This window comes from Diabrotica virgifera, chromosome 4, assembly GCF_917563875.1.
Source record: "Diabrotica virgifera virgifera chromosome 4, PGI_DIABVI_V3a".
NCBI classification, from domain to species: Eukaryota; Metazoa; Arthropoda; class Insecta; order Coleoptera; family Chrysomelidae; genus Diabrotica; species Diabrotica virgifera.
The window spans coordinates 92,643,606-92,657,363 of record NC_065446.1 but is presented as its reverse complement, the minus strand read 5'-3'; the positions used below and the strand labels follow the sequence as shown (position 1 = coordinate 92,657,363).

Sequence of the window (13,758 nt, the reverse complement as noted above, 5' to 3'; positions counted from 1 at the left end):
GCGAGTAAGTACGCTAACTTATGGCTCGACGACCTTTGTCGCGCGTGTGTCACAGCAAGTACGCGTAGTTTAAGTCCGCCGAGTAAGTACGCCGTCGATCAAACAAGTTTGAAATCCTACTCGTAATCCGTACGTGTATCACTGCCACGAGCCTCGAGCCATCATGTTATTGCGTTTAAAGCTACACTTATATTTTCACTAATTAAGCAAATTGCCTAGAAATAACTCAATCGTTTATTGTTGAAAGGAGACAAGTTACATTTTATAAGTTTTTAGAAAACCGTAAAACACTTTTAAGCTTTTTTGATTATCTGTTTTTGAGTAAACCTAATTATTTATAGGCTGTTTTATCTGTTATCCTCCTGATGAAAATATTACCCTCTTATCTATGATATTTTGTTTGTTACCCACACTTTTCGATTTCGTCTTTTTTTATTAGTATTAAAAATATATAATACGATAGGATACGATACGAAGTATATAATACGATAAAATTCCTAAATAACACAAAGCATCTTCTCTCGACGAGATCGCAGTGAGTTATGAGTAAGTCTGCCGTGTATCACCGACGGCGAGCCGAGTAAGTCCGCGATCTTGAAACCCGCGTACTTAAAGTTTGCGTGTGTATCACACGCTTTTTAACAACGAAAAAAAAATTATTAAAGCGTGTGATACACACGCAAACTTTAAGTACGCGGGTTTAAAGATCGCGGTCGCCGTCGGTAGCAAAAAATTTAGAAACTGTCATCGTGGTTAAATTTTTTATTTTCTGAGTACCTAATTTTGCTGAAATCTTATGTTCTTTAGTAGAGTTTGATTATTTTTTTGATCAGGTTTTGTTAAATAGAAGAATAATTTGATTTTTTATAAGTGTGGTAAGCTGCCAAAATCATGATGTGAAGTATAGCACTTGTTTTTGATCTATTTTAATTTAATACAAGGTAGGCATAAACAAACAACATATCATAGATAAGATGGTAATGTTTCCATCAGGAGGATAAAACAGCCTATAAATAATTAGGTTTACTCAAAAACAAATAATCAAAAATAATTTAGTATGTATAGCTTAAAATAGTGTTTTAACGGTTTTCTCAAAACTTATAAAATGTAACTTGTCTCCTTTCAACAATAAACGATTGAATTATTTCTAGGCAATTTGCTTAGTGAAAATATAAGTGTAACTTTAAACGCAATAACATGATGGCTCGAGGCTCGTGGCAGTGATACACGTACGGGTTACGAGTAAGATTTCAAACTTGTTGGGTTGGATCGACGGCCTACTTACTCGGCGGACTTAGAGTACGCGTACTTGCTGTGATACACGCGCGAAAAAGGTCGTCGAGCCATAAGTTCGCGTACTTACTCGCGTGTGTATCACTCCTTTAAGACAACTTTTATTTACACACACAAAAAATTAAAATAACAAAAAAAAAACATCTTCAAACGTAATAATATTCAAAATAGCTAAGTTCGAAAGTAAAAAAATAGAATTTATTTATCACACATCCTTAACTGTGTTTTATATTTTTTATAGGCCTGGATCTCGCGAACCAAAAAAAGTTGATTAATAGCAAGCTGAAAATTTGTTAATAGCTTAACGGTGTCTAGTCGGACAAACTTTGATATATGGGAACACTGGAACAGGGGAAGTTTTAATTGTGGAACGGTTCAGAATACGAAAACGTTCCATGTATTTTGTCGGACAGAATTTTTCAATTGATTTGTTACCCTTTTATTAAATTTTCATGCAAAAATCAGACTGCTATTTATCATCAAATGGGCATTTTAATAAGTCCGACACGTAGAATATGTCAAATGACAGAAATTATGTTGGTGATAAATAGTAGTCTGATTTTTGCATGAGAGTTTAATGAAAGGGTAACAAATCAATTGGAAGTTCTGTCCCGTACATAAAAGTTTGTCCTATTAGACACCGTTAAGCTATTAACAAATTTTCAGCTTGCTACTAATCAACTTTTTTTGGTACGCGGGATCCAGGCCTATTAAGATATAGTTCAAATGTTACACTATTTTCAGGCCTACAAAGGACAAAATGATTTACCAACGGCTATGAAATGTCTACAGAAAGCCAAAGAATTTGCACCTAATGATCCAGACATTCAAAAGGAAATTAATGCAATGACAAAACTAATACAGAAACAGAAAAATTCCGAGAAAGAATTAGCAAAGCGGATGTTTAATGGAACTGCAAAGACAGAGTCTAATAATAAATCTTCTAAAAAGTCATCTGGTGGAAAGGTCAGTATTTGACTTTTGTTATTTTTACTGACTATTTCAATAAATGTTCAGTATCTTAAAAATAAACGTTTTCTTTGATACTCGCAAAAATACGTTCATTTTATGAAATTTCTTATCATTTCTAAGTAAAAAGTCCATTTTTCTATAAAAAAGCAAAAGAAAATTTACAAAGATACGATGTCGAGTCGATAAGTCCGTGACTTTTTGAATAAAACACAGGGTTTTATATAAAAAGTTATTTTATTGTTCAACACAATCTCTTTTGAATCCTATATACTTATTTCAACATAACTCCAATTTTGTTATCCCTTACGAAATTGTGTCTATTGTCTAGGTCATCAAAATAGGCATTTGTTTGTGAGATGATTTCGTCGTTAAAGTCAAATCTCATTGCCCCAAGCCATTTCTTCACGTTTGGGAACAAAAAATAGTCACTCAGGGCTAAACGTGGAGAATGGGGCGGATGGCGGAGCAATTCATAGCCTAATTCATAGATTTTTGCCATGGAAACTGCACCCCTGCATTGTCCTGGTGCAAAAGAACTTTTTCCTTGGCCAAATGCGGTTTTTTTCAATTACTCATTGAATCTACCCAATACGTTGGTGTAATATTCTCCATTGATTGTTTTTCCCTTTTAAAGTTAGTCATTGTGGATTATACCGCGTACATCCCAAAAAACGGTCGCCATAATTTTATTGGCAGACAAACCCACCTTTGCCTAGTATAGCGCCGATTCACCCCGAGAAACCCACCGTTTTGACTGCTGTTTGGTCTCCGGTGTAGTCCAGGAAACGAAGCTTTTCACCTCACAATTTTTACAGAATGGATCGATTTGCTTGAAAATTTGAGAATAGGTAGTGGCTAGGCCAAGGATCAAAATCTATATGATACCGAAAGGCGCTTTTATCATGGGGGTGGTTGCCACCCCATATCGGGGGTGGATATTTTTTATTATATTTTGACCGCAAAAGTTGGTAAAAACATTCATTCTAAGGAAAAAACGCTCTATACATTTTTTTGATAAAATTATCAGTTTTTGATTTATTCGCTTTTGAAAGTGTTAGTTTTAGTTATATCGAAAAAATCAATGTTTTTATTTACGATTCACTCAATTTTTGCCGTAGAAAATTTTTTTTTCTACGGCCGTGCTAAAGGAGCCACTTTCACGCACGCATTTCGTTTCCGAAAGTTGCACTTTCCCGCACGGCGTGCGTGAAAGTAAATTTTCACGCACGGCGTGCGGAAAAGTAAAATACCTTGTAATATGGCATTATAGTATATTATAATACATGCAATAAACTAATATTTAGATATTATTTACTAATTTATTTCAAATTTATCTTATTGTGTTATTAGCATTATTAGCGCCATAATTCGATGAAATAAAATTATTTTGACATAATATTTAAAAGTCAGATCAGTAGACAATTACAATGGTTTTGAATCGTCGTCATGGAAACCAATATCGTCGTCGTGGTAACCCATTATATTGAAAGTTTGGTTTTGGCAACCTTGTCAAAGAATTAATTTGTGTATTTTCACTTCTAAATAAAAATTGATATAACTCTATTTTTTGTGGCTTTTTTTCCAAACGTACGGCCCTAGAAAAAATAGTGTTCCTAACTCATGCGGAAAGTGTCTTCCCCGCACTCGACTGCTTGCCCGAACTCCGCTATCGCGTCGTTCGGGTCAACGGCAGTTTCGTGCGTGAAATATCACTTTCCGCACTAGTTAGGAAAATAACTATTTCAAACCAAGTTCTTGGGAATTAAATAATCTAAAATGGCATTTTTTACCAAACGACAAAAATTCGTTATTCGTTTTTAACTCCAGTTTTTTTAAAACTAATCATTCTAAGCCAGTCAAGCTTCTAGAATCTATTAATAATACATAAATAAAGAAGAATGAATAATACCAATGACTAAAAACACAGAAAAAACAAAAATAATGACTCAGACGAGAAGAAATATAGTCCCAGAAAACATACATGAAGATGACATTGAAACGGTTGAAAAGTTTACATACCTGGGAGTAGAAATATATACCGACGGATCAGAAGATGGAGAAATACGGAAGAGAATAACGCAGGCAAACAGAGCTTATTTTGCCCTCTCCCATATATTTCGGTCTAAAAGTGTCCACCGAAATACAAAGATGAGAATCTATAAAACCTTAATACGACCAATAACATGCTATGGCAGTGAAGCCTGGGTGCTGAAAGAAACATCCAAAAACAAACTCGACACATTCGAAAGGAAAGTACTTAGGAGAATACTAGGACCTGTGAGGGAAAACGGAATCTTCTGAAGTCGATACAACAACGAGCTTTATCAACTTTATATAGAAACTCCCCTGTCAAACTTCATTAGATTACAAAGATTGCAATGGGCCGGACATGTGATAAGAATGGGAGAGGATAGGCTACCAAAACGAGCACTGAATGCTAGAATGCAAGGAAAGAGACCAGTTGGGAAGCCACGAAAGCGCTGGGAAGACACAGTAAACAGCGACGCACAAGCCCTTTTAGGAGTCCGTGTATGGAGAAGAGCAGCCACAGACAGGCAAGGATGGAGGCAAAAAATAAAGGAGGCCAAGGCTCAATTTGGGCTGTAGTGCCGTAGAAGAAGAATGACTAAAAACACCGCTAACTTACATTATTATGCTTCTAATTGGATTTCTCCTTCTTTCTTTTTCAAAAAATATATGGATGTTTTAACTATAACTTTTTTATTTTTTATGTGAGAAAGTTTGATAAACAAAGAATTTTGTAGGCATTTACAAGATCTATAAGGCTCTTAATAATAAATCCTTTTAAAATCCTCAGTCGCAAAGGGAGGTGACTTTGAAAGGGTTGGCAAAGGTGGTTTTTGCATGTTATTACAAGTTTTAATTGTTAATAGCTCACTCAATTTTTGCAAAATAATTTGTTGGGAATTAACTAAACTACAATTTTATACTTAAACATTTTTTCGAATTTCTGATGTTAATCTTTGTATTCGGAAGAAAAGGGCATTTTTTACCAAATTGCAAAAATTCGTTATTCTCTTTTAACTCCATTTTTTCAAAACTGATCATTCTAAGCCCGTCAAACTTCTAGAACCTATTAATTATACATCAATGAAGAAGACCAAATAAGGTCAATGACTAATTTTAATTAGGATGGTGATTAGGGGGTTCTTTCCAATCACTTTTTCGCTGAAAAAAATAGGAACTGATATTCTTTTCATTATAAGCCACTTAATTTTTGAGCTAGAGACTTTTTTATTTCTGGAGATAGATATTTTTACATAGTTTAAATTAGTTCAAACGAGTTATCCTTGAAAAACGCATAGTTTTCTCGTCTTTTGACTTTGAAACTACAATATTTAGCATTTGACGAAGAAGAGCTAAGATATAATAAAGTATAGCTCGATTACCATTGGTCCTAAAGAAAATTAAAAAAAAAACGGTTTTGTTTATTTTTCCAAAAGATACATTTTTGTTAAGCAAAGTTGTTTTGATAAAACGAAAACTTTTTGAGTTATAAGCAGAAAACTGATTAAAAACATTAATTTTTTCGATATAAAACTAACAATTTTGATAGCGAATAAATCCAAAACTCTTAATTTTATCAAAAAAAATGTATATAATGATTTTTGCCTATAATTAATGTTTTTACCAACTTTTGTGGTCAAAATATCATAAAAAACTTCCACACCCGAGATGGGGTGGCAACCACCCCCATGGTAAAAGCGCCCTTCGGCATGATATAGATTTTGATCCTTGGAGTGTCCACTACTTATTCTTAAATTTTCAAGCAAATCGATCCATTCTGTAAAAATTGCGAGGTTTTGTCCTATTTTAAGCTTCATTACTTAAACTAGTGTGTTGTAGTGGACCCACGATTTGTCCACCGTTAAGAAACGGCACAAAAACTCGTTCATATTGCGACTGAATAACGCCAAACATTCCTGCGAAATTGTCACACGGTTGCGTTTTTGGTCGATTGTGTGCATGTGCGACACTCATCTTACAGAAAGCTTACTAATACCCAAGTAATCATTGAAAATGGAAACCACTATGTGCTATGTGAGATGCCTACGGCTTCCACAATCTCTCTCACTTTCAACCTCCGATCAGCTAAAACCATTTCGGATGTAAAAACCTAAACTAAGCGTTCATAATGTACGGCCACATCTAAATTCAGTAAACCATTTCTTAGTGTGCAAAGTTCCCATAATATTTATCAAACTTGCCTTAGTTTGAGTGATGTTTTTTTCCCGCAAAAATAATGCTTTTCTTTAATAATAATGCTTCTTTTAATATTTTCTTTTCAAAACGCGCGGTAGTCTGCTAATCTCTTTCTCAGAGGCATATTTCAGTGCGTCACAGTTTTTCGATTTCTGTCTAACGCATTAAGTTGGAACTGACAGAAAAAAAGGTACATCCGTGATCACAGTCATTTATAACATTTATTCTAGTTGATGATAGATGGCGCTATAATCGAACAAAAAATGATTTACGAATTATATATACGACTATAATCTGTACAATTTATAAGATTATTTCATTCATAGGAGATTCTGACCAATAGAAAGCTACAGAAATCTAAATTAAATCGATTATTTTTTAATGATTTTAACTTCCAATCGTATAGTAAAATATTTGATCACGTGTTTAATTCTGTCCAATCAGATTAAAATTAATACTGAGAATTATCTACTGTAGAAAATTACCGATAGAATTTTTTTAAGTAGATTGTTTCTGTTTAATGGCAACCAGTTTCCTAGTTTTGACAACTGTCACATTTAATAAAATATCCATAATATACGTATTAAAAAATAATCTTACGAATATCACACGTCAGTAAGAATAAATAAGAAAATAATGCTTCATTTTTACTCAAATTTGTTGTCATTGGGCAATAACCACTCGAGCCCTGCGGGCTCTCGTGTCTATTGCCGGACAACAAATTTTCGAAAAACTGTCGCATTATTTTCAATTTATTCTCACTCTCTTGTGATATTATACCCGATAATTTTTGATAATTTCCCGTCGTCAAGTATATTACGTCAGATGCCCTTCGTTGCTACGAAAAAATACATTCAGTGACATTAATGACAATTAATGTTTTAAAAATTATAAAAATGATGACTTTCAACCGTCAAATTAATATTTATAACAATTGTTTGGTTAATTGTACTAATTTGTACTTACATAAATAAATTACAATAAAATTTTGGTTTTGAATAGTTTTATTCATGAAATAATCGCAACAAATTGCACTCGATCTCTAAAATTAATATAGAATTTTAGAGCTCTTGTGCAATTACCACTGACTATACAAATCAATGAAAATACCATTTTATAAATGCAATAAACACAATTAATTTGTTTTTATACCAAATCTCAAATAAAAGCGTTCTACTGCAATACCCTTTTCATATTTGGCTGATTAGGATTATGACAACTGTTACATTTAACTTAAATGTCATGTTAGAATAAGGGCCAGTTGTTCGAACGCTAATCAAGAAGTTGATTATAATCAATCAGTTTATTGTAATCAATTTTCTTGATGGGAATCAAATCGAGACATCAAAAATACATGTAAAACACTAATCATTCATTGATTTTAGGTAAAGCAGTAATTGAAACCTAGCCGCAGCTGTTAAATTGATAAAAATTGCTTATTATTATTATTGATTTGTAAGTAAAAACAAGAAATTAACATCAGAAAGAGTTTAATTATGGTTTATTTTAGATTAAAACTAAAATAATAAAATAAATCACTCAACAATGTCAACATAACCTCAAAATGTGACATCTGTCAGAAGTACGCTTAATCAAACATAATTGTAATTAAATATTTGATAATGATCATTTTTGATTAGCGTTCGAACAACTGGCCCTAAATGTTATAAATGTGTATTATCACGGACTTACCTTTTTTTCGGTCACTTGTGACGTACTGAAAAATGCCTCTGAGAAGGACCATATCAATGGCTGTTAAGCACAAACTAAATGACGCTTGTTCAAATTTAATCAAGAGTCAAGTAAGAGTTGCCTGTTGACAGGAGCAGTGTTGCCATTTCATTTAAAAGACGGGAAATTAAAAAAGTCATGGACTTATTGACTCGGCCTCGTACAATTAGGGATTTTTATGTAAGTCAACTAAAGCAGCTACGGTTTGTTAGAACAGTGCGCAGCGCACGGCATAAGCGTAAAGCAGAATCTGTTGTACTCGACTCACGGCAGATTTGGGTGAGTCGGTTTATTAAGAGAGGTTCGCATATTCTATCGCGCCCAATATAAGTTCAGGAAATTCGTATTCTATCGAAAACGTATTCTAACAAACCGTAGCTTAAGATAATTGGGTTAAAGAAATTTTAATACAATGATGAGCGCGCTAATAACCGGCAAAATAATGTAAAGATGGAAAACATAATACATTGCGAAACAAAAGATGAAACTAGTGGAGGTGGAAATTATCGTTATAAACGTATAAATTAATATTACATTGCATAGTTTCCCACCTTTAGACGTATCAGAGGAGTATGACAACTGTCACTATGCCAGTAAAATTTTATAAAATACTCCTGTCACAGACGTCTAAAGGTGGGAAACTATGTAATGTAATGTTAATTATTTATACTTTTACAACGATAATTTCCACCTCCAATAGTTTCATCTCTTTTTGTTTCGCAATGTACAGTAGGAAAAATGAAAGAATGCCCATGCGTCATCGATGATATGCATACGAATCAAATAAAACATTTCTAGTTAAAACAACGTCTAAACTAAGCTAATACTGTAAAAAAACGGATGTGACTACTACCCCACCGTACGATTTTTCGCTACCTTCGTAAATGTGTCAGAAATTTTTTGTGATGTTATTCTTTTTCTGATAATACCTATATATTTATTGGTAATAAATGTTACTTTTACTACCGTAATTAATTTTTTGACATAGATTAATAATACAAAAATAATGAGTAAGCAAATATAGTATTACGAATTTCTCCATGTTAAAGTTGCCGGACGTAAATAGTAACAGGAATTTAAAAAATGTCGTTTATGCCATCTGCATTAAGTGACTTAAATGAAAGTAAACTTAATGAATTCAGATCATTTTGGTATCCAGATCATTTTCCAGACATTATCTGCAAATAAATGTACATTCGTAAAAATATACTAATCTTTAATAATATACACTATGATTGAAAAGTCAGAGTAATATGCATACGTTTGGCAAACTCATAGACAGAAGTTAAACATATTGACAGATGATTACTTACAAATTTTATTGATTTCTTTTAATTAAATAAATACTTACCAAACCAAAAATACAATATAATATCAAAATAGCTTTTATAAGAACTGAGTTTATTTAAGTAAATACAACTGATTATTAAAATTTATAAACTCTACCGAACCTAACCCAGTTTCACTGTCAAAGTGACAGAAATTGAATCTGTCAGATTGACCAGCACGATCACTCGAATAGTAGTTTATACAATCATTATCTCTACTGATGTTGAATCTTTTTCTAAGAATGACATTAGAAGTACAGAAATAGTCAAGTGTGAGTTTAAATTTTCTACTAAATTAATATAACTACGTTGAACAATTGTATCGCCGTCTCACTCTGTCAATTATAAATATGTAACTGCGTATGTCTTGGATAACGTTTTTGCTTAGTAGACAACACTTAATAATCTATCTCTCTCATTTGTTATTTATAGAAAAAGGCAGCAAATTCAAAATATGTGCTTGATATGATCGTTCATAGGTATTCTTTCATTTTTACGACTGTATTATGTTTTCATCACAAAGAACTGAAGCTGAACCTGTTAAAATACTTGACTAAAAATAATTTTATTAAAGTAAATCATATACAGTGATGAGCGCGCCAATAAGCGGCAAAATAAATCAAAAGATGGAAAACATAATACATTGTGAAATAAAAAGAGATGAAACTGTAGAGGTGGAAATTATCGATATACATAAAGGTATAAATTAACATTACATTACCTAGTTTATACAATCATTATCTCTACTGATGTTGAATCTTTTTCTAAGAATGACATTAGAAGTACAGAAATAGTCAAGTGTGAGTTTAAACTTTCTACTAAATTAATATAACTCGTTGAACAATTGTATCGCCGTCTCACTCTGTCAATTATAAATATGTAACTGCGTATGTCTTGGATAACGTTTTTGCTTAGTAGACAACACTTAATAATCTATCTCTGTCATTTGTTATTTATAGAAAAAGGCAGCAAATCCAAAATATGTGTTTGATATGATCGTTCATGGGTATTCTTTCATTTTTACGACTGTATTATGTTTTCATTACAAAGAACTGAAGCTGAACCTGTTAAAATACTTGACTAAAAATAATTTTATTAAAGTAAATCATATACAGTGATGAGGGCGCTAATAAGCGGCAAATAAATCAAAAGATGGAAAACATAATACATTGTGAAATAAAAAGAGATGAAACTGTAGAGGTGGAAATTATCGATATACACAAAGGTATAAATTATTAACATTACATTACATAGTTTCCCACCTTTAGACGTCTGTGACAGGAGTATTTTATAAAATTCTACTGTCACTGTCACAGGTGTCATACTTCCCCGATACGTCTGAAGGTGAGAAACTCATAGTTATACAGTGCTAGTCAAAAGTCCGTACCCCCCCTCGTATCTTTTGAACGGTTATACCCATAATAGTGAAATTTGGAGGGAGGAAATAAACGGACTTAAGCTTCTTAACTAGTTATGACAGGTGACGTAATAGTGACAGATGACGTTACAGAGCCACTGTGACCGATAATTTTAAATGGGACCTTATGGCAAGTGATACCTCGTTTGAAAGGTATTTAAAATACTTATTCAGTCATACTATTTTTTTTTGGTTTAAGTTGATTTTGATTTTGGTGAATAAAGTAAATAAATATAATATTGTAGTTTCGCATTTAATTAATAAAAATTGAAATGTCCGCCTATGGTTTTTTTTGTCAAAAAAGTTGACGTTTTTTAATTCTCTAGTAGTTTTTACGTCAACGTGAACCTTTTTGACAAGTAATATAGGCGGAATTTTGAATTTTAATTAATTAAATGCGAAACTACAAGTTTATATTTATTTCATTTATTCATTAAAATTAGCTTAAACTCAAACGAAATTAGTATGAATGAATAGGCATTTTCAATACCTTTCAAACAAGGTATCACTTGCCATAAGGTCCCATTTAAAATTATCGGTCACAGTGGCTCTGTAACGTCATCTGTCACTATTACGTCACCTGTCATGACTAGTTAAGAAGCTTACGTCCGTTTATTTCCTCCCTCCAAATTTCACTATTATAGGTATAACCGTTCAAAAGATACGAGGGGGGGTACGGACTTTTGACTAGCACTGTATATTAGCATAGAGAGAGTGTCATTCAGAGTGAAGTGACGACACCATCTTTTTTATTTGGATTAGTGCTGTTTTACTCTTACGCATAGTAAAGCTGCGACAGTTGTCCTCCCCTTCCGTACCTATACTCACACTTAATGTCATCTTAGTTTCTCGATACAATGTATTAGAAAGAGATGCCGCAAACCAGTCCATGAGATCTTGTCGTCAGGAAGCGCGGAAGGTAGGCTCACTCTATGTTAAGGGAGCATCCATAAACTGCGTCGTTGAAAAGGGGGAGGGGGGCCTTTGCTTATTACGACGGTATACGACAGGGGGGAGGGGGCCATAAGTGCACATCCGACGTCGTTTGAAGTTCACGAATATAAAAAATATACCCTATTTTAGAATGAAAAAGAATTTGTATATTACTTTTATCGCTTACTTTTCATTTCGTTTTTATCACTCACAGCCTTAATAATATTACTAGCAGTTTTATACAGAATAACAAACAATAAAACATTGTCCTATGTCTTTAAACAAACGCTTCTTTTTAACGTCTGAAAGCATAAAATATTAAACTGTTCACTTATTTACTGAATACTCTGTGTGAAAAAAATTCTAAAAGAATGAATAGAAATAAATATTCTATTTAGTTAGTACATTGTATCTATTTATACTTAATAAAAGGAATGGCATTGAAATCAAAACAAAATAAGTATCAAGATTATTATGATGCAGTTAAGAAAGCATAGGAACTCCGGTAAAAGTGTTGTCTTTTGTCCCTATAAAGCTAATTATTAGTTGTACAGTGAACTGAGAGAAAAAAGTACGCAGATATTAATGAGCTACATAGTAATACTGATTTGGATACATTCGTAAATAAACTTTGAGAGCCAACTTTTAAAAATCTAGGAATAACATGGAATTAAAAAAATCACTAAAAAGGGGGTCATGAGTTGCAATTGCGACGTCGCTATGAGGGGGGGTCAACTGCAAACGACGCTTTAGGACGGAAGGGGGGGAGGGTATTAAAAACTCCAAAATGTTTACGACGTAGTTTATGGATGATCCCTAATATATACCTCTATAGAGAAACTAGGTCATGCATCGATAATTTCCATCTCTACTAGCTTCATCTCTTTTTACTTCACTATGTAGGTATTATGTTTTCCATCTTTTGCGGTAATTAGGCCGGGTATTAGCGTGCTCATCACTGTATACAAACAAGAATTACAACAATTAACATAAATTTTTGCAGTTTATTGTATGGGCTACGTTGGGAGCAGCTCTGGCCGTGGGAGCAGCAGGAGTTTTCGCTTACCGTCTGAAGATTTAATGAAAAAATTTTAATTGTGAACTTAGAGAGCGTTTCAGGAAGTGTTTGTGTTTATACCGTTTATGTTTTATACGATTTTTATACATGTTGGTGGATCACTATTTGTGTTATATTTGGCATTTTTAATAGTTCTTGTTCTTTTAATACACGCATTACAAGTATTTAATTGTTTTAATGTAAATTTGTATCCGAAGATGACAAATACACTACTCCAAGAAATTAACACACCATCTTAAAACTGGGTAATTTTTGATGTCTCGAATTTCCTAAACCTGTTGTCCGATTTAAGTGATTTTTTTTAATGTTATAGCCATATTTTTAACAATATCGGTGTAATAATATTGTTGCTAGACAGGTAAATTGTCATTGTATACCGGGTGTACCAATCAAACTGTGTTTTTTTCGGAAAGTTTACCACACCTGTGGAATATTCTAGCATTTATAAAATGCTAAAATTAAACCAAACTATAGCCTCATTTTTTCTTAACATTCTTTTTTTTATTCATTCGCTTATGTTGGATAATACAAAAGTTAGGTACTTTAACGACTAACCATGTTCTTCATCAATATTCTAAATAAGTGCGAAAAACTTTAAGGGGTAATTCTGCATGAAAAAATTATGACAATTTGCTTCATAAACATATGTCCGCAAATGCTTCGTTTCTCAGATACGGGATCTTAAAATTTTTCTTACAAACTGATGATTTATTTATTGCTCAAAATCCGGTTGAGATATGCAAATGAAATTTGGTAGGTTTTAAGAGGTAGTTATTACCCGT

General features: G+C 32.8%; 1 protein-coding gene across 1 annotated transcript in view; it reads left to right on the top strand.

The window, feature by feature from the left end:
- The window catches only part of LOC126883060 (peptidyl-prolyl cis-trans isomerase FKBP8-like), a 28,233-nt gene extending 15,093 nt beyond the window's left edge, over window positions 1-13,140 (top strand). The window contains exons 5-6 of the mRNA XM_050648270.1: window positions 2,038-2,259; window positions 12,902-13,140. Coding sequence (XP_050504227.1) covers window positions 2,038-2,259; window positions 12,902-12,979 — 300 coding nt within the window. The 3' untranslated portion in view covers window positions 12,980-13,140. The remainder of the gene's footprint in view (window positions 1-2,037; window positions 2,260-12,901) is intronic.
- The last annotated feature ends 618 nt before the right edge of the window (window positions 13,141-13,758 follow it).